The sequence below is a fragment of the Salvelinus namaycush genome, chromosome 6, assembly GCF_016432855.1.
Source record: "Salvelinus namaycush isolate Seneca chromosome 6, SaNama_1.0, whole genome shotgun sequence".
Classification (NCBI taxonomy): Eukaryota; Metazoa; Chordata; class Actinopteri; order Salmoniformes; family Salmonidae; genus Salvelinus; species Salvelinus namaycush.
The window spans coordinates 15,331,591-15,356,179 of NC_052312.1; the positions used below are offsets into that span (position 1 = coordinate 15,331,591).

The 24,589-nt window shown below is 41.6% G+C and overlaps 1 protein-coding gene across 1 annotated transcript; it reads left to right on the forward strand.

Annotated features, from left to right (window-relative positions):
- Positions 1-9,212: 9,212 nt before the first annotated feature.
- Positions 9,213-12,483, forward strand: cnpy4 (canopy FGF signaling regulator 4). The gene is made up of 6 exons (XM_038996037.1): positions 9,213-9,366; positions 9,546-9,672; positions 9,911-10,007; positions 10,164-10,286; positions 10,373-10,490; positions 10,641-12,483. The coding sequence occupies exons 1-6, from the start codon at positions 9,282-9,284 to the stop codon at positions 10,748-10,750; spliced, it is 660 nt and encodes a 219-aa protein (XP_038851965.1). The 5' UTR covers positions 9,213-9,281; the 3' UTR covers positions 10,751-12,483.
- Positions 12,484-24,589: the final 12,106 nt, after the last annotated feature.

The following is a 24,589-nucleotide window of genomic DNA, read 5'->3' on the forward strand; positions in this document are numbered from 1 at the left end:
TTCATAGTTTCAAGCATGGTGGTGGCTGCATACTGTTATGGGTATCCTTGTCTTTGGCAAGGACTAGGGAGTGTTTCTTTGGGATAAAAATAAACGGAATAGAGCTAAGAACAGGCAAAATCCTAGAGGAAAACTTGGTTCAGTTTGCTTTCCAACAGACACTGGGAGACAAATGTATCTTTCAGCTGGACAATTGCCTAAAACACAAGCCCAAATATACAATGGAGTTGCTTACGAAGACGACATTGAATGTTCCTGATTGGCCTGGTTACAGTTTTGACTTAATCAATGACAAGATTTGAAAATGGCTGTCTAGCAATGATCAACAACCATCTTTGCTTTCCAACAGATGCTGGGAGACAAATGTATCTTTCAGCTGGACAATTGCCTAAAACACAAGCCCAAATATACACTGGAGTTGCTTACGAAGACGACATTGAATGTTCCTGATTGGCCTAGTAACAGTTTTGACTTAATCTATGGCAAGATTTGAAAATGGCTGTCTAGGAATGAACAACAACCAACTTGACAGAGTTTGAAGAATTTTTTAAAGAATAATGGGCAAATATTGTGCAATTCAGGTGTGCAAAGCTCTTAGAAACTTACCCAGAAAGACTCATAGGTGATTCTAACATGTATTGACTCAGGGGGTTGAATACTTATCTAATCAAGATATATTCGTTTTATTTATTTTAAATGTTAGAATTTTTTTGCTCGTGACAATTAATCCATGTTAATCCCACTTTGTAAGACAAAAAATATGGAAAAAGTTAAGGGGTGTGAATACTTTCTGAAGGCACTGTACATAGTATTCACAAAGTGTGGAGCTAGAAGGGTTAACGTTATGGTCATAGGGGTTAGGGGTCAGGGGACATGAGGTGAGGACACAGTTTAGGTCATTAGACCTAGCTACTGCCAAGGAGGCCCTGACACAAGCCAGCTGTGTGTGTGTGTGTGTGTGTGTGTGTGTGTGTGTGTGTGTGTGTGTGTGTGTGTGTGTGTGTGTGTGTGTGTGTGTGTGTGTTAGCCAGGTGCGATTCTGTGTCAGTGTTTATGCCAGAAGCCAATGTGTATGTGTGTGTGTGTGTGTGTGTGTGTGGTGTAGGTGGCTGTGGGATCTAGTGGTGCTGTGTACCGACACACACACACACACACACACACACACACACACACACACACACACACACACACACACACACACACACACAGGCCAGCGTTAGTAAATTAAACCTCTTGCTTGCCGTTTCTGGCCACCATGTTAAGATAGGGTCTAGTTTCCTGAATTTCTGCCTGACTGGCGTGCCCAAAGTAAACTGCCTGTTACTCAGGCCCAGATATATGCATATAATTGGTAGCATTGGATAGAAAATACTTTGAAGTTTCTAAAACTGTTAAAATAACGTCTGAGACTATAACAGAATTGATATGGCAGGCGAAAATCCGAAGAAAAACCAACCGGAATGTTTTTTTTGTTGAGGTCCCATGCTCTTACAATGGAAAGCTATGGGTCCTATGTAATTCCGGCTCCCAGATTGCAATTCCTATGGCTTCCACTAGATGCCAAAAGTCTTTATTCAAAGTTTCAGGCTTTTTTCTTGAAAAACGAGCAAGAATTTTGAGTTTTGGTGAAGAGAGCACCGGAACAATATCAGTCTTTCGGGGCGCAAGGAAGACGGTGCGCGCTTACTAATTTTACTTTCCTATTGAACATACTATTTTCCGTATGAAATATAATAGTTTATTTACATTATAGAGTACCTGAGGATTAAATAGAAAAGTCGCTTGACTTGTTTGGATGAAGTTTAGCGGTAGCTTTTTGGACTCCTTTGTCTGCATGTTGAACGAGTGGATTACTGAAATCGATGGCGCCAACTAAACAGACTTTTTGGGACATAAAGAAGAATTTTATCTAACAAAACGACCATTCATGTTGTAGCTGGGACCCTTGGGATTGCAAACAGAGGAAGATTTTCAAAAGTAAGTGATTTATTTAATCGCTATTTGTGATTTTATGAAGCCTGTGCTGGTTGAAAAATATGTTGATGTGGGGCGCCGTCCTCAGACAATCGCATGGTATGTTTTCGCTGTAAAGCCTATTGTGAATCAGACAACGCATTTAGATTAACAAGTATTTAAGCTTTTAAATGGTATAAGATACTTGTATGTTCATGAATGTTTAATATTCCGATTATTTATTTGAATTGCACGCCAATTCACCGGATGTTGTCGACTGGTGTCCCGCTAGCGGGATGCCTATCTTAAGGGAAACTATACTGACGAGAAGCGCTCCTTCACATTAACAGCTCTAAAATGAACTAACATGGGTTCTGTCTGTGAGAGTATGACTGTGAACTGAAAATATTCTCTGTGCATGACAAAGGTAAGACTGAGATAAGCCTTTTGACAGTATTTCTTTGCAATATAATGTGTACTATGTTTCTATGATACCTGTAACGATTCAGCATCATTTCCAGATAATAAAGTATTCTAACTACAGTGCATTCTGAAATGATTCAGACCCCTTGACTTTTTCCACATTTTGTTACATTACAGCCTTATTGTAAAATGGATTAAATAAATGTGTTTCCTCATTAATCTACACATAATACCCCATAATGACAACGCAAAAACAGGTTTATAGACATTTTTGCAAATGTATTAAAAATAGAAACAGAAATACTTTATTTACATAAGTATTCAGACCCTTAGCTATGAGACTTGAAATTAAGCTCAGGTGCATCCTGTTTCCATTGATCATCCTTGAGATGTTTCTACAACTTGATTGGAGTTCACCTGTGGTAAATTCAATTGATTGGACATGATTTGGAAAGACACACACCTGTCTACATAAGGTCACACAGTTGACAGTGCATGTCAGAACAAAAACCAAGCCATGAGTTCGAAGGAATTGTCTGTAAAGCTCAGAGACAGGATTGAAGGTCCCCAAGAACACAGCGGCCTCCATCATTCTTAAATGGTAGAAGTTTGAAACCACCAAGAGCAATCGGGGGAGAAGGGCCTTGGTCAGGGAGGTGAACAAGAACCCGATGGTGACAGAGCTCCAGAGTTCCTCTGTGGAGATGGGAGAACCTACACCTATGGTGAAGCATGGTGGTGGCAGCATCATGTTGTGGGGATGTTTTTCAGCGGCAGGGACTGAGAGACTATGCAGGACCGAGAGGAAGATGAACGGAGCAAAGTACAGAGAGATCCTTGATAAAAACCTGCTCCAGAGCACTCAGGACCTCGGACTGGGGTGAAGGTTCACCTTCCAACAGGACAACGACCCTAAGCACACAGTCAAGACAACGCAGGAGTGGCTTCGAGACAAGTCTCTGAATGTCCTTGAGTGTCCCAGCCAGAGCCTGTACTTGAACCCGATCAAACGTCTTTGGAGAGACCTGAAAATAGCTGTGCAGCGATGCTCCCCATCCAACCTGACAGAGCTTGAGAGGATCTGCAGAGAACAATGGGAGAAACTTCCCAAATACAGGTGTTTCAAGCTTGTAGCCTCATACCCAATGAGACTCGAGGCTGTAATCGCTGCAAAAGGTGCTTCAACAAAGTACTGAGTAAAAGTGTCTGACTATTTATGTAAATTTGATATTTTCATTTGTAATAAATTAGCAAAAAATTCCCAACACCTGTTTTTGCTTTATCATTATGGGGTATTGTGTGTATATTGATGAGGGAAAAAAATATTTAATCAATTTTAGAATAAGGCTGTAACGTAACAAAATTTGGAAAAAGTCATGGTGTCTGAATACTTTCCAACGACACTGTAAATATAAGGCATTCCTGTTCTAGATGGCTTGTCAGATAATCCAATTTGTTTCCGGAAGGAGAGAATTCCTGGAGCTCAAGTACATCCTGTTAAACCTTCCCTCTTGGTCAAATATATCTATTTTGTCTTTATAATTGAGGAAGTGTCTTTGATATCAGCTTGTCAGAAAATCCTCTTTTTAGGGACATCCATATCTTCCATAGAATATGTTAGAGAGAGCGGGTGTATGAAGTGACAGGTTCAGCTTCTGTTGTTCCTGCCTGTCTTTTCTAAGGCAGCCGGTACTGACTCGCTGATCAGCTGTAGGTCTTGTCAGAGTTTTACAGTGTTTTATAGTGGCATGTTGGTCATGTCTCCTTTGGAAAATATGTTCTTTATGTTCAGTGAGGCTTTCCTGAATCAAATAAAAGTTAAATGAAAAAAAATCGGTGAATTAAAATATTATTTCAGTTAGTCAGCATATTGTTATTACAGCATGGATTGACAACTCTTAATATCTGGCTGTTTTCATTTGATTTAGTTTAATTATCTGTGTGTGTGTGTGTGTGTGTGTGTGTGTATCTGTGTGTGTCCGCCTCTGTCTGACCGCTTTGTGTATGTAGTCTTGACACGAGCGACGTCGCTTGTGACTTTTTATAGCGTATAAGTGTGTTTGTGCATACGTGACAGCGTGTAGTTGAGTGAAACTCTGTATGTATAATGTCCATGTTCTACCGGTGACGACCTGTCCTGGGGTGTGTCAAAATGTGTGCCTTCCCTATGACTTAATCTGATGTGTGTGTGTGTGTCACACCTGGGTTAAAATACTATTTAAAATCTCTTAAATACTTTGTGTTTGCTTAAGCATGCCTGGAGTGCCAGATGGGTGGGGATTTCTCTTTTGTGTCTATTCAATGTTTATCAAGCTTTATCGAAAGCTTTATCAAGCTAGAAGTGGGCTTGATTGACAGGGCATCGGTAACATCAGTAGACCTGTGTAGCTGTGTGCTGCTGTAAACGTATCCCTTGACAGACAATGGATACTCCTTCCATCGCTCTTTGTGATAACACACAATTAGCAACAGTGCCTCACACACTGGGGATAACCCATAGAGGTATGGGAAAACCACATGGTTACTTCAGACATGCTGTTTCAGTGCATTACATCAAGAACACGTCGTCCTCTGGACCAAGTGTGCTAGCAAGCTGTCCAAGGACCATAGGACACGGGGAGCCCACACAAACAAACCAATCAAAAGTACTTGAGATCTGAGACCATCCAAGGCTATTACTGTTATTGTGAAGGCCATTCCATGCAAAGACACACAGCGCACACACGTTAAGGTGCTGTTTGGTTATCTCTTCATTGAGCAACTTACTGACTTCTCTCGCTCTGTTTCTCGTGTGTGTGTGTGTGTATCAGAGGACGTCTCTCTTACTTCTGGTTCTGCTCCTCTCTTCTGCTCCTCTGTATAGTGTTCTGTCCTCTCCCTGAACTCCATACTCCCCCAGCAACTTTATCTATGCAAGACCCCTCTCGTTCCTCTCACTCTCCCTCCTTTCCCTTGCTCGCTCTCTCTTTCTCCTCCCCCTCCCTTTTTCTCTGTCCGTCTCTCTCTCACACTTTATAGTTGTCATTTACACATTCACATAAATCTTCATTCACACTTTACCTCTCGTTCTCTCTATTTTTGGTCTTTCCTTCCGTCATCTCTCTCTCTCTCTCTCCTCCCCCCCTCTCTCAGGTTGTCATTAAGCGTGTGTCCCGTGTCTCCTGAGTCAGCAGGGGGCACCCCCCTTCTTCCCCACCCCCCTCACTTAACCCCTCCATCACCAGACTCAAAACTGATGATCTAATTTGAATTAAAAATAACTATGTATCGATGTATAAACATGTTGTATACATTTGCAGCTTAAAGCTGGATTGCAGTGTACACAGACAAGAGTGGGACAGGACAACATTATCAAATCAATGTTATTTGTCACATGCGCCGAATACAACAGGTGTAGACCTTATAGTGAAATGCTTACGTACAAGCCCTTAACCAACAATGCAGTTTTAAGAAAATACCAAAAACAAAGTAAGAGATAAGAATAACAAATAATTAAGGAGCAGCAGTAAATAACAATAGTGGGGCTATATACAGGCGGTACCGGTTCAGAGTCAATGTGTCAATGTGCGGGGGCACCGGTGTCGAGGTAATTGAGGTAATTATAATTATGTACATGCAGGTAGGGTTATTAAAGTGGCTATGCATAGATGATAACAGAGAGTAGCAGCAGCGTGGGGGGGGGGGGGGGGGGTGCAAATAGTCTGGGTAGCCATTTGATTAGCTGTTTATGAGTCTTATGGCTTGGGGGTAGAAGCTGTTTAGAAGCCCCTTGGACCTAGACTTGGCGCTCCGGTACCGCTTGCCGTGCGGTAGCAGAGAGAACAGTCTATGACTAGGGTGGCTGGAGTCTTTGACAATTTTTAGGGCCTTCCTCTGACACCGCCTGGTATAGAGGTCCTGGATGGCAGGAAGCTTGGCCCCGGTGATGTACTGGGCCGTTCGCACTACCCTCTGTAGTGCCTTGCGGTCGGAGGCCGAGCAGTTGCCATACCAGGCAGTGATGCAACCCGTCAGGATGCTCTCGATGGTGCAGCTGTAAAACCTTTTGAGGATCTGAGGACCCATGCCAAATCTTTTCAGTCTCCTGAGGGGGAATAGGTTTTGTCGTGCCCTCACTGTCTTGATGTGCTTGGACCATGTTAGTTTTTTGGTGATGTGGACGCCAAGGAACTTGAAGCTCTCAACCTGCTCCACTACAGCCCCGTCGATGAGAATGGGGGCGTGCTCGGTCCTCCTTTCACTGTAGTCCACAATCATCTCCTTTGTCTTGATCACGTTGAGTGAGAGGTTGTTGTCCTTGCGCCACACGGTCAGGTCTCTGACCTCCTCCCTATAGGCTGTCTCATCATTGTCGGTGATCAGGCCTACCACTGTTGTGTCATCAGCAAACTTAATGATGGTGCTGGAGTTGTGCCTGGCCGTGCAGTCATGAGTGAACAGGGAGTACAGGAGGGGACTGAGCACACACCCCTGAGGGGCCCCCATGTTGAGGATCAGCGTGGCGGATGTGTTGTTACCTACCCTTACCACCTGGGGGCGGCCCGTCAGGAAGTCTAGGATCCCGTTGCAAAGGGAGGTGTTAGTCCTAGGGGTCCTTAGCTTAGTGATGAGCTTTGAGGGCACTATGGTGTTGAACGCTGAGCTGTAGTCAATGAATAGCATTCTCACATAGGTGTTCCTTTTGTTCAGGTGGGAAAGGGCAGTGTGGAGGGCAATAGAGATTGCATCATCTGTGGTTCTGTTGGTGCGGTATGGAAATTGGAGTGGGTCTAGGGTTTCTGGGATAATGGTGTTGATGTGAGCCATGACCAGCCTTTCCATATCAAAGCATTTCATAGTTACAGACGTGAGTGCTACGGGTCGGTAGTCATTTAGTCAGGTTACCTTAGTGTTCTTGGGCACAGGGACTATGGTGATCTGCTTGAAACATGTTGGTATTATAGACACAGACAGGGAGAGGTTGAAAATGTCAGTGAAGACACTTGCCAGTTGGTCAGCGCATGATCGGAGTACACGTCATAGTAATCCGTCTGGTCCAGCAGCCTTGTGAATGTTGATCTGTTTAAAGGTCTTACTCACATCGGCTGCGGAGAGCGAGATCACACAGTCATCCGGAAAAGCTGATGCTCTCATGCATGTTTTATTGTTACTTGCCTCGAAGCGAGCATAGAAGTTATTTAGCTCGTCTGGTAGGCTCGTGTCACTGGGCAGCTCTCGGTTGTGCTTCCCTTTGTAGTCTGTAATAGTTTGCAAGCCCTGCCACATCTGACGAGCGACGGAGCGGGTGTAGTACAATTTGATCTTAGTCCTGTATTGGCGCTTTGCCTGTTTGATGGTTCATCGGAGGGCATAGCAGGATTTCTTATAAGCTTCTGGGTTAGAGTCCCGCTCCTTGAAAGCGGTTCTGCCCTTTAGGTCGGTGCGAATGTTGCCTGTAATCCATGGCTTCTGGTTGGGGTATGTACGTACAGTCACTGTGGGGACGACGTCCTCGATGCACTTATTGATAAAGCCAGTGACTGATGTGCTGTACTCCTCAATGCCATCGGAAGAATCCCAGAGCATATTCCAGTCTGTGCCAGTCCTGTAGTATAGCATCTGCTTCATCTGACCACTTTTTTATAGCCCGAGTCACTGGTGCTTCCTGCTTTAATTTTTGCTTGTAAGCAGGAATCAGGAGGATAGAGTTCTGGTCAGATTTGCCAAATGGAGGACGAGGGAGAGCTTTGCACGCGTCTCTTTGTGTGGAGTAAAGGTGGTCTAGAATGTTTTAAATTAATTACTTAAAAATCATACAATGTGATTTTCTGGATTTTTGTTTTAGATTCCGTCTCTCACAGTTGAAGTGTACCTATGATAAAAATGACAGACCTCTACATGCTTTGTAAGTAGGAAAACCTGCAAAATCGGCAGTGTATCAAATACTTGTTCTCCCCACTGTATGTACCGAATTTCATGGCTTTAGGTCAAACGGGATGTGGGGCATGACCTTTCAAAATTCACATTTTCAATCTCTTGTTACAGCTCCACCATCTGGCCAATCAGTGTAATTTTGTAAATGCCGGATCTTAATGGTAAGATGCATAATTTACCCACGTTTGGTCAAAATCAGGCCATTGCTGAGATATCCTGTGTGACTAATGTGCGAACGAACGGATGAAGACAGATCCACAGGCCCCTCCAGATTTCATCATGGGGGTCAATAAATAGTAGGCCCTAGCTCTGAATTATAGCACTGACAAACAAAGGCTGTGCGAGAAAAACGGCACAGGAACTTCAGGAACATTGCAGCCGCGTGATAAATCGGCTAAAAAGGCACAGCACTCTATCTCTCTGGCCAGAGTGCTCATTGCTAACTGGGGAGTGGGGGCTTGAGACTCCAAAGCTCTAAACTCACTTAATACAATCCCTATGAGATAAAATACACGCACGGTCATCTTTTTTGTATTGTTTACATTTGACAAATGTCCACTAAGTATCTTTCCCCACCTTGAGTTTGAATTGATCAACGCTCGACTAGATTTCCTAAATCGGAATCGCACGATCCGCCTTTCCTCTTCTGTGTTTTCCACTAGATAACACAGCCACAAAGTCACAATTGGCTGCATCGTAAAGATGTATGAAAACAAATAATCGCTTTTTGGCCTTAATTTAAGGTTAGTCATACGGTTATCAGTGTGGCTACGGTTAGGGCTAAAATAAGATTGTATGAAAATAAATTGTAGAAATAGCGGGGTTTAGCCATATTTATGACTTTCTGGCTGTGTTAAGTTAATACCTTTTTGGGTAGTTTCAACTACTACACTGCGCCTGCGCCTTGCCATTTACGTGCCGTGAGTCTCTCGAAAAATGCCGATGTGGCGTCTGTAAACGGATTTAGGGAAACAAGTTGGTGAAAAGTTGCAATGGAACTTTTTCTCTTGTGCTTTTTTTGGGTGTGCAGCTTCGCTATATCAGCCGAGGACGAAAGACTGCCCAATCGATGCGAAGGTAACGTTAGCTACAGTAGTTACAAATTGAATGTGACGATGTCTTGCTCAGCGTTAGCTTTTTTGTATACTTAGCTAGCTAGATAACTAACTAGGAGATTCAGTGTCTGTGAATGCATTTAGTTTATAAACCAAAATTAAAATGCATTTGAACAACATCCGTCTGTCTGAACCCTACAGTGTGTAAGTTCCTGACGGTGGAGCTCCAAGCAGCCTTGGAGAAGACGGGTCGGTCCAAGGAGGTTCTGGAGCTAGGAGCAGTGCTGGACACGGGTAAACGCAGACGCAAGATCAAATACAATACCTCGTAAGTAACCCCAGGACGAGTACTTTAAAGTGTCCCTCTTCTCCTTCAACCGTGTTGATGTGATAAAACAGGATGGGTCAACTGGCCTTTTAAGATCGATGAAGGGAATGATAAATGGAGAGGGAGCCACTTTATGTTATGGAGAAGGAGAGGCAAGCCTCATTGAGCTCTGCTCTGTTGACTGAAGTGGTTTGACCACTCATTTTGTAGTTGTGATTTTTGAAATAACTGTTTTCAGTGAGACCCGTCTGACGGAGGCAGTGGATAACATCTGTGAGGGGATCCTACAGTACAGCGTCCATGCTGAGAGACCTGGCAGCCTCCGATACGCCAAGGTCCTCACACCTCTCCATCTTCGCAGTTTAACCAATGGTCATGCTTCAGAACAGTGTTCTTCAATCCTGGTCCTGTGGACCCACATGGCATGCAGGATTTTGTTCCAGCCCAGTACTAACACACCTGAGTCAACTAATCATCTTTGTGTGTTTTAGGGTACCAGTCAGACCATGGCCACTCTAAAGAACCTGGTCCATAAGGGGGTGAAGGTGGAGTTGGGGCTGCCCTATGAACTCTGGGACGAACCCTCAGTGGAGGTGTCCGACATGAAGAAACAGGTACATACCCGTGTGTGTTTACACATCAACATACAGCTTTACAGGCAGAGTGTTCATGACAATAAGTGGGTGTTGGGTTGTTTCAGTGTGAGACGATGCTAGAGCAGTATGAGGAGGTTGTGGAGGACTGGTACTTCCACCATCAGGAGGAGAGGCTGGAACGCTTCCTGTGTGAGACACACATTCTCAAGACCTCCGAGCAAGGTAGGACACACACACCATAGCATACACACTTGCAAACGTATACCTAAAGCACACACTCACTCAAGACACTTGAATAGTGGCAAACACAACATACGTGTGCTCACATAGAGTTAAACACTTACCTGGGTCTTCCCGCTCTCTCTCCCTCAGAATGTCTACAGGAGGTTTGGAAGGGTGACATGGGAAAGAAGGGATCCAAAGTGGAGGTAGCAAGCGAAGGAGAGGGAGGAGGGAAGACTCATGACGCAGGAGAACTGTGAAATCATCCAAAATGGCGGAGTGAAAGTCTCCCTAACAGAACTACCCCTCCCTCCTTCCCAGATGGTCATAAGATATTTGGAGTGGAACATAGTTAGAATGCATGGAGCATAGTTACAAAGTTACATTCAACATCAATAATACTGTATGTAGCAGACCAACCAACTGAACATTACATTTCCTATCTCTGCATCGACTATCCGCCTCCTGTCTTGCTCCTCAGAAAGCTAAAAGTGAGCTAAGTCAAGTCTCCCAAACCTTAGTGCTTCACCACTCTATTATACACTATATACAAAATTATGTGGACATCCCTTCAAAGTAGTGGATTCGGCAATTTCAGCCACACCCGTTGTTGACAGGTGTATAAAATCGGGCACACAGTCATGCAATCTCCATAGACAAACATTGGCAGTAGAATGGCCTTACTGGAGACGTCAGTGACTTTCAACATGGCATCGTCATAGGTTGCTACCTTTTTAACAAGTCAGTTCGTCAAATTTCTAGGAGCAACAACGGCTCAGCCACGATGTGTTAGGCCACTGAATGGGAACGCAAAGTGCTGAAGTTAAATCGTCTTTCCTCGGTTGCAACACTCACTACTGAGTTCCAAACTACCTCTGGAGGCAACATAAGTAAAATAACTTTGTTGGGAGCTTCATGAAATGGGTTTCCATGGCCGAGCAGCCTCACACAAGCCTAGGATCACCATGCGCAATGCCAAGCGTCGGCTGGGGTGGTGTAAAGCTCGCCGCTATTCAATTCTGGAGCAATGGAAACGCGTTCTCTGGAGTGATGAATCACGCTTTACCATCTGGCAGTTCCACAGTCTAATCTGGGTTTGGCGGATGCCAGTATAACGCTACCTGCCCAAATGCATAGTGTCAACTGTAAAGTTTGGTGGAGGAGGAATAATGGTATGGGGATGTTTTTCCTGGTTTAGTTCCAGTGAAGGGAAATCTTAACGCTACAGCAAACAATGACATTGTAGAAGATTCTTTGCTTCTAACTGTGGCTGCAGTTTGGGGAAGGCCCTTTCCTGTTTCAGCATGACAATGCCCCTGTGCACAAAGCAAGGTCCAGAAATGGTTTGGTTGAGATCGGTGTGGAAGAACTTGACTGGCCTGCACAGAGGCCTGACCTCAACCCCATTGATCATCTTTGGGATGACTTGGAATGCCGGGAGCGAGCCAGGCGTATCGCCCAATATCAGTGCCCGTCCTCGTAAATTTTCTTGTGGCTGAATGGAAGCAAGTCCCTGCAGCAATGTTCCAACATCTAGTGGAAAGCCTTCCCAGAAGAGTGGAGGCTGTTGTAGCAGAAAAGGGGGGACCAACTCGATATTAATGAACATGATTTTGGAATGAGATTTTTGACGAGCAGGTGTCCACATACTTCTGGTCATGTAGTGTATCTATAGAGCAATCTGGTTGTGTCCAACATTTGAATTGTCATAGATGTGTCATTGTTTACAGTTTACATCAAATCAGTATCATCAATTTACACACACCTGTCCCTTTTCAGTAGGTAAGTTGAAACTGAGAATGCTACAGAACACTACAATATGAAAGTAAATTGAAAACCAACTGTATTATCTAAGATGGGGAAGTATAGGAAATTGGAAAGCCTTTTTACCCTGTCGATGTGTGCCCATGTTTTGTATTCGTGGTACATTTTTGTTTCCAAAATCCAATATGTACCGTTTTTAGATTTGAATAAACTCTTATCACATTGTGTACATGTGAGTCTTGAAATTTGTCTGAAATTTAATTTAGCTTCTTACAGGCCTTCTACTGTATAGGGAGCAAGAACATTGGGATACTGGATTTTTTTTAAATGGTACAATTGCATATCCAATGAAAGTCAGTGTAGCTACCTGGCTGGAGAAGTGAAAACTTGTAATGTGCTGCCATCTTGTGGTATATTTTTGAAATTGTCTCTAGAACTGCATTGATCTGTCAGGGTCCCTGGCCTAGACCAGAGCAACAAGTGTTTTGTTTTTGTGGAAGGTGTGCTATCAGTCTTGCTGCCATAATATTATGCGGCACAAATATCCAACATTCAGCTTTGTTTAGGTGTCTACGATGATGAAAACATTTACCATTTTACACATGCCTTTTCTTTTTGAAGGAAATAAACTAAATTGAAATAGTGTATTCTCCTGTTGTTTCTGTCCCTGTGTTTATATAGGCTTTTGGCCCTGAGGATGGTACTGCAAATCAACCAAAATTATGTGAACCCAGCAGATACAGCCAAGCATATTAAGAAACAACACTAAGGCGGTGTTGCCGGAATTCAAATAAAGGGTCTATAAAGAGTAATCTTCATAAGGTTGGAACCTGGCTCTCTGTAACTTCTCAACCCAGAATCAACAATTCCATTCTCAACTACTTAGTCGCAGTGTTCAAATTATTTATTTTGTATTTTTTACAGCAAACATTCGAGTAGTCCGACTAGGCCAAATTGTGATCACAGAACTTTACCTGCACAATTGTTGGCCTTTGACGAAGTTGACTACTTTTGTGCTACATCATTGATCATTCTTATTTCACAAATTTAGGAAAATATTTTAATTGTGGTAAAAAATATATTTTTGCCTTATAGAAAGTAACATCATCCCTATTCTGATCGGTCCCATGTGCACCTGCCAGAAGACTACACCTGATTGGTCAACTCATTATCTCCAAAAATTCTGATTAGTTGATTAATAATCAGAACTAATTGCTATCTCTATGGAAGGTTTTATTGCTGAAGCACAGACTTGTTTGCCATAAAACCTAAAGAAGAAGCTCTAACTGGTTTGAGAGTAATGGAGGAAGCAGAAGCGATGCTTGATTCTGTTGGCGCGAGTATAGATTGAGGAAATGAGTGGAATACTGTAACATCTAAGAATGGAGCTTAAAGGACTAGTTGTAAATCAAGACCAGCTTCGGTATGATAACGCCTCATTCCTTGTTGGAGTGCGGTTCATGAGCAAGGATGTTTGTGGTGGGAAACCCGTTTGCGGTCACAAAGATTGTGAACGGTGCATTGGGAGAAGTAGAAAAGTGACCAGGAGTGGTATGGTGTTGATTTCATGTGTGTCAAAAGGAGAAAGCACTGTGGATGCACAAATGACCGACGCATGAAGTGGAATGCTATGATTATCGGAGTAGGGCACCGATAAAAGGTGTCATATCTGACGTCTCGATGGATATTGAGGCTTCATGGTTTAAGATGAACATGCCAGGAATAGTTTATTCACATCGCTTAACCTGCACTGTGAATGGAAAGGAGGAGGAAAGCCTTCCTGTATTATTTATGTTTGATGATGAATCTCTCCCGACCCATGTATAGCAGGACTATATTAGATATGCAGTGCAAAGTTATGTACAAAAGCCACTTCAATGTCATGAATGTAAAACATTTGCCCACATCTCCAAGTGTTTGCAAACTCAATATTGTTGCAGAGTTCCCTGAGTGTCCTGTTAGGGTGAAGGAGGTCAAAGTAGGAAGGATCAGGGCTGTTGAGAAGCTCTCCTATGCAGAGGCAGTGAGTAGAGATGATGAAGTTATGGCAGTGGGTGATGCCCAACACTATGTGGATGTCAGTCAGTTGAGAGATCCTGAAACACTTAATTGTGAAGGTTGATTTTGTTGCGTTTATTGCAAAGGTGATTAATTGTACAGGACAAACTAACAAAAGAATCGAAGAAACTGGAAATCATTGTGAAAGCAGGTAAAATGTTCTTGGATATCCAGGATTTCACTGCTGAAACACTGCAGGGAATACTGTCTGACAATGCTTTCTCCTCTCAGGCCCCAGAACCTGTGTAAGGATCTGAGTATATTTGACTGAAGGAGTATATTGACTTTAGTTATTTTTTCTGCTAATACTGATTTTATTTTTAGTAGGTGGCAGCGAAACACCTTTTTTGGATGTATTTCGCCAATTAAACTTTGAAGAAGAAGCGCTAACTTTTAACCAGGTTATTTGATGACGCAAAGTGCACCCTGTTGGCTCAGCGTTTGGCTCTTGGTGCTGATGGTCCTTTAAGTTTTGGCAAAATTATGACAGTTGTTCGGGTAACCACAATGTGTATTTGTATTTATTTTGGATCCCCATTAGCTGCTGCTAAGATTTAGTTGACGTTTAGGGTTTAGTGAACGATTTGTCCCAAATATAATGCTGTTAGATTTGAAAAATTTGGACTAACTTATTCCTTGCCACCCATTCCAAAATCAACTGCAGCTCTTTAAGTGTTGTAGTCATTTCAGTTGCTGTAGTAGCTGACGTGTATAGTGTTGAGTCATCTGCATACATAGACACTCTGGCTTTCCTCAAAGGCAGTGGCAAGTTGTTAGTAAAGGTTCCTGATTCTACCTGGATTATGTTGGAGAGACTTCCATTAAATAACACCCTCTGTGTTATTTTAGACAGGTAACTCTTTATCCACAATATAGAAGGGGGTGTAAAGCCATAACACATATTTTTCCAGCAGCAGACTATGATCGATAATGTCAAAAGCTGCACTGAAGTCTAACAAAACAGCACCCACAATATTTTTATCATCAATTTCTCTCAGCCAATCATCAGTCATTTGTGTAAGTGTTGTGCTTGTTGAATGTCCTTCCATATAAGCCTGCTGAAAGTCTTGTCAATTTGTTTACTGTAAAATAGCACTGTATCTGGTCAAAAAAAAAATCCCCCAAATGTTTACTAAGGGTTGGTAACAGGCTGATTGTTTGGCTATTTGAACCAGTAAAGGGGTGTTTACTGTTCTTAGTTAGCGTAATTATTTTTGCTTCCCTCCAGGCCTGGGGGCACACACTTTCTAGTAGGCTTAAAGTGAAAATATGGCAAATAGGAGAGGCAATATCATCCATTATTATCCTCCGTAATTTTCAATCCAAGTTGTCATACCCTGGTGGCTTGTCATTGTTGATATACAATACTTTTTTCACCTCTTCCACACTCACTTTACGGAATTCAAAATGACAATGCTTGTCTTTCATAATTTGGTCAGATATACTTGGATGCATAGTGTCAGCGTTTTGTTGCTGGCATGTCATGCCTAAATTTGCTAATCTTGCCAATTAAAAAAACATTAAAATAGTTGGCAATATCAGTCGGTTTTGTGGTGAATGAACTGATTCAATGAATGATGGAGCTGAGTTTGCCTGTTTTCCCAAAATTTCATTTTAGGTGCTCCAAAGCTTTTTATACCACTTAACTTTGTTTCATAGTGTAGTTTCTTCTTTTTATTCAGATAAATCACATGAATTTCTCAATTTGCAATACGTTTGCCAATCGGTTGTGCAGCCAGACTTATTTGCCATTCCTTTAGCCTCATCCCTCTCAACCATACCATTGTTAAATTCCTCATCAAGCCACCGGGATTTCAGTGTTTACAGTCATTTTCATAATGGGCGAATGCTTTTTAGTAACTGGAATAAGCAATTTCATAAATGTGTCAAGTGCAAGTATCTGTTTGCTTCTCATTACACACCACGGACCAACACATTATTTACATCAACATAGGAATCACTACAAAAATTAATGTATGACTTCTTTTACACTATATTAGGTCCAGCCTTTGGAACTTTGGTTTGCCTAGATATTGCTACTATATTGTGATCACTACATCCGATGGATGAAATTAGCTTTCAAGCTAATTTCTGTAGCATTAGTAAAGATGTGATCAATACATGTTGATGATTTCATTCCTGTGCTGTTTGTAACTACCCTGTCAGATTGACTGATAACCTGAACCAGGTTGCAGGCACTGGTTAAAAGTTTGAAGCTTTTTCTTGAGTGGGCAGCATGTTGAAAACCTGTCAATATTTAAATCACCCAGAAAATATCTCTCTCTGTTGATATCGCATTACATTATCAAGCATTTCACACGTTATCCAGAAACTGACTGTTAGTACTTGGTGGTCTATAGCAGCTTCCCACAAGAATGGGCTTTAGGTGAGGCAGATGAACCTGTAGACATATTACTTCAACAGTATTTAACATGAGCTCCTCTCTAAGCTTTACAGGAATGTGGTTCTGAATATAAACAGCAACACCTCCACCATTGGCATTTCTGTATTTTCTATAAATGTTATAACCTTGTATTGCTACTACTGTATCATCAAATGTATTATCTAAGTGAGTTTTAGAGATAGATAGAATATGAATGTCATCTGTTAATAGCAAATTATTGATTTCATGAACCTTGTTTCTTAGCCCACGTCAGCATATGTAGTTTATTTTGAGCACTTTTCTGGGATGCTTGCTTGTTTTCATTGCTTTACTGGGAAGCATAGCAGAAGTAAATATACTAATGTTATTTAGTTTAGTGCAGGGTGAGCTGTACACGGTGGATTTCCTACTAGGGCACACCGCCTCAGTGTTAATAGTATAAATCTGGTTCATAGGTACATGATTACTGTATACAATAGCTGTAGGATCAGCAGAGGCCTTCAGGGCAGTTAGAGGAACATAAATTAGATTACTTACATTGTGTCTACCAACGCCCCTGGGATAATTGACATTTGCTGAAGCATTATGACAACTCGGCATCACAATGGTAGGGATTAACTGAGCTGGGCTTGGGTCATTGATAAGTCATTGTCTCAACGCAGCTTTATAATGCTTATAAAACGTGTTTTGTTTCCAAAAAGTATCGAAATAGTGAACAAAAGTTACACCCATTGCGCTGCAATAATCATGCAGCCAGTTGTGAAAGAAGCCTTCGCCTCATTGACCCATTGAGGTGTGGAATAAGGCTGTAATTTAACAAAATGTGGAGAAAGTCAGGGGGTATGAATTCTATTATAAGGCACTGCACATTAGACTGACTGAGTCTGAGCTGTTGTTTTGACAGGGAGCTGTGTTATTATGGGAATGCTGGTAGTCCTAATATGCTGTTTACATTCAATTGTGATCTGATGGTAGAACTTGACATCTTGTTTTAGTGAATGTTTAGGGCTATATGGATTTGTGTTGGCTGTTTGGATGTCCAATTGAATTTTTTGGAGATCTGAACTAGGCCTACCTATCACATAAAGTTGCTAGTATCTCTCACGCTCAGACTCTCCACTGCACCAGGGATGGTCAGTTTGTGGTTGTGGTGGCCATCACTGAAACTCATCTGGACTTGTCCACTGTCAGTCTACTTGGAGGAGAGGGAGGAGACGATGATAACATCTGCAGCCCTGTTGACACCACAGCAGCCTTTGCCATCTACCAGTTTCCTGTCAAAGCCTGTGGCACGTGGATACAGGTGAGTCTCACATTAAATGTATGAAACAGAATATAAAAAATGAGGGGGCGGGATCTCACAGGTACTGACAGCCACGATAAGATTGTTACCCCTGATGTTCTAATAAATTCACTGTTGCAATTCCCTTTCCTCTCAGGTTGAAGAGGACTCTGTTGTATGGTAATGTTATGTCATCTTCATACGAGGTTTTGGAATGACGTTTTAGCAGAGTGTGATGGAAAATGTTATGCTTGTGCTTTTCTAATAACCAATTTCTGTGTTCATGCAAGTCACTGAATGAACGTGCATGGGAGGAATCCTCACGATCAGTATCTGCAATTTGGCAGTACGCCCAGAACCTTGTTTTGAGAACCGAAAGGGATATCTCAGTTTCAAGGTCTCAGCTTGGAGAGATTGGTCTGTCACATGCATGAACCAGTATTGGTCGATCACATGCATGAACCAAACGTTAATGATGAATTAATTATGAATAATGAATGAGCTAAATCATGCAAATATAACTTGTCTGTGTAAGCAGTATATAAGAAAACTAACGGGACTGCCCCAGGGGAGCTCACTTCAGACCGGTACTTTATGCATCTAAGTTTGACTGTTACCTCTCCAGCATGCTGTTAATAAACAATGATTAATTTAAGATTGACTTTGAGTTTCCATGTGTAGAATTTCCACGACAATTTGGCATCACAAAAAGGGTTGATTGAATCTGCCTGCGGAGCTTTCCAGTGAGGGTCTGCGATGAAAACCGGTGGCGCATTTTATGAAGCATTAGGGAAATTCCCGTCTAACCAAAAGACGACGAGGACTCGACCCTTACTGTGAGCTGCCCAGTAGACACATCATCCTCGAGCAATTGAGGGACACGACAACTGATTTCAGTAAGTAAAAAATACAATTAAATAAAAATCATAAAACCAATAAAACTAAATATAAAGATGAAGGGTACCACTAGTCTTAGAAAAAGGCTAGAGTGAGGGCAGTAGAGGCCCCACTGACAATTGTCTGTAGGAATTTATGTGAGAAGTGTCTACGTGGTCTGAGAACCACTGAAAATAGCGCAAGGTGTTATTGTAGACATTTATGAGAACTGTCTACGTGGTCAGAGAACCACGAAAACTATATGTATGGGAAGCGGCAAGACTATAGAGTCTATAGAGACTATAGCATTTATGACTATATAAACTATTGATACTATGGATGCTGAGGGACTATGATGCTATAGGGACCATATATACTATGGATGCTAATGGGACTGTGATGATGCTATATGGAATATGGATGTTCAGGGACTATAGATACTGTAGAGATTATAGAGGAACCGCAGAAGACGCACATGTATGCATAGGAGGTAATGACAAGTCATGGAAGATGCATAAGGAGTAATGAGGGCGATTACTGTGTGTGTTTGCTGGTGGTGTGGATGTGAATACATAAGTTGATTTATAATGTTATATAGGGAAATTGTATGTGTGAATGGAACACGTGTGTGTGGGAAGAATATGAAAAGAGAGATGAAATTGTATGTGTATAATCAGTTACTAGAGATTTGATGAAGTAACAACGGAAAAAAGTATAATAATATACAACTTGCACACCCAGACGTATGTAAGTGGTGTAAAAAGTATTAAGAAAAATGAATAGTATACTGTGTTACTATATTTGTTAAAGCAACAATGTATGAAAGGTAATTTACTACCTTCACGTGTGCAGTCTCAGTGCTATGATTGGGTCTAAAACCAGACTGAAGTGTTTCGTATACATTGTCTTCAGGAAAGCAGTGAGTTGCTGCACAACAGCATTTTCAAAGATTTTGAGAGGAATGGGAGATACGATTTAAGACGATAGTTTTTTAAATATTTTCTGGGTCAAGGTTTGGCTTTTTCAAGAGAGGCTTTATTACTGCCACTTTTAGTGAGTTTGGTACACATCCGGTGGATAGGGAGCCGTTTATTGTTCAACATAGGAAGGCCAGGCACAGGAAGCAGCTCTTTCAGTAGTTCAGTTGGAATAGGGTCCAGTATGCAGCTTTAAGGTTTAGAGGCCATTACTATTTTCATGAATGTGTCAAAAGATATAGGATAAAAAAAACATGAGTGTCTCCCTTGATCCTAGGTCCTGGCAGTGTTGTGCAGACTCAGGACAACTGAGCTTTGGCGAAATACGCAGATTTAAAGAGGAGTCTAATGATCATGATCTTTTCGTCAAAGACGTTCATGAATTTATCACTGCTGAAGTGAAAGCCATCCTCTCTTGGGGAATGCTTTTTAGTTCGCTTTGCGACAGTATCAAAAATAAATTTTGGATTGTTCTTATTCTCCTAAATGAAGTTAGGATGATCGAGCAGCAGTGAGGGCTCTTCGATATTGTACAGACTTCCAGTTTGGTGGAGTGCCATTTTCGTTCCAATTTTCTGGAAGCTTGCTTCAGGGCTCGGGTATTTTCTGTATACCAGGTAGCTAGTTTTTTTGTTTTTAGGGTGCGACTGCATCTAGGGTATTACGCAAGGTTACATTTAGTTCCTCAGGTGGTTAACCGATTTTTGTACTCCGACGTCCTTGGGTAGGTGGAGGGAGTCTGGAAGGGCATCTAGGAATCTTTGGGTTGTCCGGGAATTTATAGCACGGCTTTTGATGATCCTTGGTTGGGGTCTAAGCAGATTATTTGTTGCGATTGCAAACGTAATAAATTGGTGGTCCAGGATTATGAGGAAAAACAATATTTATTCCACAGGACAAAACTAGGTCCAGAGTATGACTGTGGCAGTGAGTAGGTCCGGAGACATGTTGGACAAAACCCACTGAGTGGCTCCGAAACCCTTTTGGAGAGGGTCTGTGGACTTTTCCAAAAATGTGAATATTATCTGCCATAACTACAAGGTCCGATAGGTATTCAGGGAACTCAGTGAGGAACACTGTATACGGCCCATGAGGCCTGTAAACAGTAGCTATAACAAGTGATTGAGTAGGCTGCATAGATTTCATGACTAGAAGCTCAAAAGATGAAAACAGTCTTATTTTGTAAATTGAAATTTGCTATCGTAAATGTCAGCAATACTTCCGTCCTTGCAGAATTTGCAGGGGATATGGTCACTAGTGTAATCAGGAGGAGAGGCCTAATTTAACACAGTAAATTCATCAGGCTTAAGCCATGTTTCAGTCAGGCTAAATACATCAAGGTTATGATCAGTGATTAGTTCATTGACTATAACTGCCTTGGAAGTGAGGGATCTAACATTAAGTAGCCCTATTTTGAGATGTGAGATATCACAATCTCGTTCAATAATGACAGGAATGGAGGAGGTCTTTATTCCAGCGAGATTGCTAAGGCGAACGCCGCCATGTTTAGTTTTGCTCAACCTAGATCGAGGCACAGAAACGGTCTCAATGTGGATAGCTGAGCTGACTACACTGACTGTGCTAGTGGCAGACTCCACTAAGCTGGCAGGCTGGCTATCTCATTGTGGAGCTAGAGGAGTTAGAGCCCTGTCAATCACTAATAATGCAATGTCTTAGTAATTTGAAGAAGTAAATGTTTCAATACAAGATCACATGATGAACAGAGGGATTGAGTCTTGGGACATTATATTAGAGGCTGCCATCTGGTGTTTGGGTTAGAGATAAGCTTCCTGTGGAAAATAAGTAGCACTCACTTAACTCAAACAGGCTGTAAGGCACACAGTGGGAAAATTTGGGACAGAGGTATGAATAATTGAATAAGAGAAATGTTTGACAATTTCCAATTATTATTACTCAATTGTATAGTTTTGGTAACACTAGGGACTTAAGTAAGAAAGTAATGTCATCTAAAACAATCATCTGATTCCATTATGTGGAACTGTGTAGAGAATTGAAGTAGATCCATTAGTAAATGTTTTTAGTACCAAATATTGCTGGCTACTTTGAAGAATCTCATATATAAAATATATTTTGATTTGTTTAACACTTTTTTGGTTACTGCATGATTCCAAATGTGTTATTTCATAGTTTTGATGTCTTCAATATTATTCTACAAATTTGAAAATAGTACAAATAAAGAAAACCCCTTGAATGAGTTTACGCATGGTTTTATCAAGACTTCCTGCCCAAGATGCAGTAAACTTGATTAAGATTAAGACATGTTTTTGACATGTTTGTGTCTCTCCCTTTGAAAGGCTTCCTGAGGCAGGTCCCTTAGGAGAGCAGTTATTGAGACCGTGTACTATATAGTATAAAGGTACCTGGTTCCTGCTGTTAAGGGAGCTCCCAAATTAAGTAAGGCCTGGCCATTTTGTTTGTTTTTACCCTACTTTTTACCACACACGGCAGCACCCACACATGACCCACCTGTTATTGAATATTTGTATGTGGTGTTAATACTGATTTATTGTGAGGGGTCTTTTTATTTTTTATTTTTCTTGGGTTAGGATGCACCTAAGGGCACACAAATGAAATTTTCTGAAGTATCTATTGTCTGAGTTTTGGTTGCACACATGTAAATTCTCTTGATAAGAAATGTACTGGAAAACCCAATGTAAACCTGGCACACAAAATGTTTTGTGTGAAATGTTTTTAAATACTGAGTATGAGGTTCAGGGAAAGAAACACTCACTTAATGGGGTTGAATGACCTCTGACCTTTTATGACTTTCTGGTGAGGTCTAATCACCCTCACTAGAAAGGCTAGAGACATTGGGTGACATTTACATGTAATATGTAAACACTGATTATTAGGAAGAAGTTTATAATTGATCAACAGTCCTATGTGTGATTCGGACCACGAGAAAGAGAGAGAGAGAGCGCTGCCCCTGAATGAGGGACACCTGTCTCTTGTCTATTTTACTATTACCTTATGGGAAACAATTATTTCCTTATAGAGTTATCAAGAGTTGTAATTCAAATTTGATTTGTTATTCTAATTTGTTTTAGTTTTTAATAAACCGGCAGTGTTGTTGTTTTTTGGATGCATGAATCCCGATGTGAGTCATGTGTGCCTTGGGGCCCTTGGTAAATATGCAAATACATTTTGTTCACATGTCTGCCTGTAAAATGAAAAAATATATGTTGGTAATGGTTGACAGTTACTCCAAATGTGACCCAATTCAGTAAACTAGGGGTGTGTCGCCAGTCACGACTTCACAGGAGAGCTGCTTGAACGTAAAAAATATTTTTGTATCTTTGCAGCAATTTGACCGTGAAGGCCTTACTCACACTGTGCTGCCATCCTGTTAGAAGGTAACAATGGTTAAGATGGATTTTCATTGTGTTCCATGGTGTTATTTGCCCCCTAGTGGAGCTTTATGGTACTTAGACTGTACGCAAACAGGAAGTAGAGAATTCGTTCTGCACACATAGAAGCAGCTAAAAACAACGCTAAGGTGCAGGTCTTTCAGCGTAGTTATTTCTTGTCACGCTTCAGCCTGGGAAAATATTTGTTTGTAAGTTCGATTCAAGCATTTAGCTAATGATGATAATCTTGTTATTGATAGAGTTTCTTACATATCAATGTTGGTTGGTTGCATTTACTCAAACAAATTGCAATGCCTTTCATGTATGCCGTTAGCTGTATTACTTTGCTCGTGCGTCATGCAAACGAATTGTAAAATATACAATACTAATATTTTTGTTACTGTTTCTAGTGTAATATGCTTTGTTATTCTACATAGATGGTTGTACATTATTAGAGTAATGAAAGGAGTTAGTCAATTACCATATGAGAAAGCAATTAGCTATATGGTTTGGCATTATGCCAGATGCATGGTACCGTAGCACGTGCTTTGTATTCATGCAACTTCAAATGTATAATGTACAGCTACAGTATGTCGGTGTGAATTGAATACTAAAGTATATTATTTTCTGTGTTTTGCAGTTTTACAACAAACGTTTTCAATATATTCATTCAAGAAAAGTCACGCCTTGGGAGTTTTATTGAATACTTAGTTGTTAGCTATCTGTCTAGTTTTGCATGGGAACGCAACTCAAGGGCAGAATAGTAAAAAAACATCATCACGGCGGGCTCAAGAATAACCACACACGGTGGTTTGTTTCTACATTCATCAGCCAACAAAGCCTCTGTTCCTATGGAAGACCAGCTGTCTACGGTACAACAACCAGAGCCAGGAGTTCGACAGAGAGAGATGGAGGAGCCTCTTCAGCACATTGGGACCAAGTCTCAATCTACAAGATCAAGGTCATCAAAACAGTCAAGCAGATCCTCAACGGCGAGTTCTGCAGCCATCAAAGCACGCGCCAAGGCAGACGCAGCGCGTGCACAAGTCTCCTATGCTGAGAAGGAAGCTTCTGTGATGAAACAAAAGGCAGAAATAGAGGCCAGCTTGTTGAAGCAAAAAGCTGACCTCGAGGCAAGTTTATATGTTCTCCAAGTTGAGAGAACAGCTGCTGCTGTGTTGGCTGAAGCTGCAGCCTTTGAAGAAGCTGTAGGATCAGAACGCAGAGAACTTCACAAAGAACTAGACACAGGGACACAGCCCTTAAGTCCAGTCCAGCGTACCTGTGAGTATGTGCAACAACATGCTAGGCCCTACTTTGCTGAACTTCCATTTGAAGTGGAGAAACAAGAGCTTAGTGTTGACCCAGCTACATGCCATAATCCAGAAAGT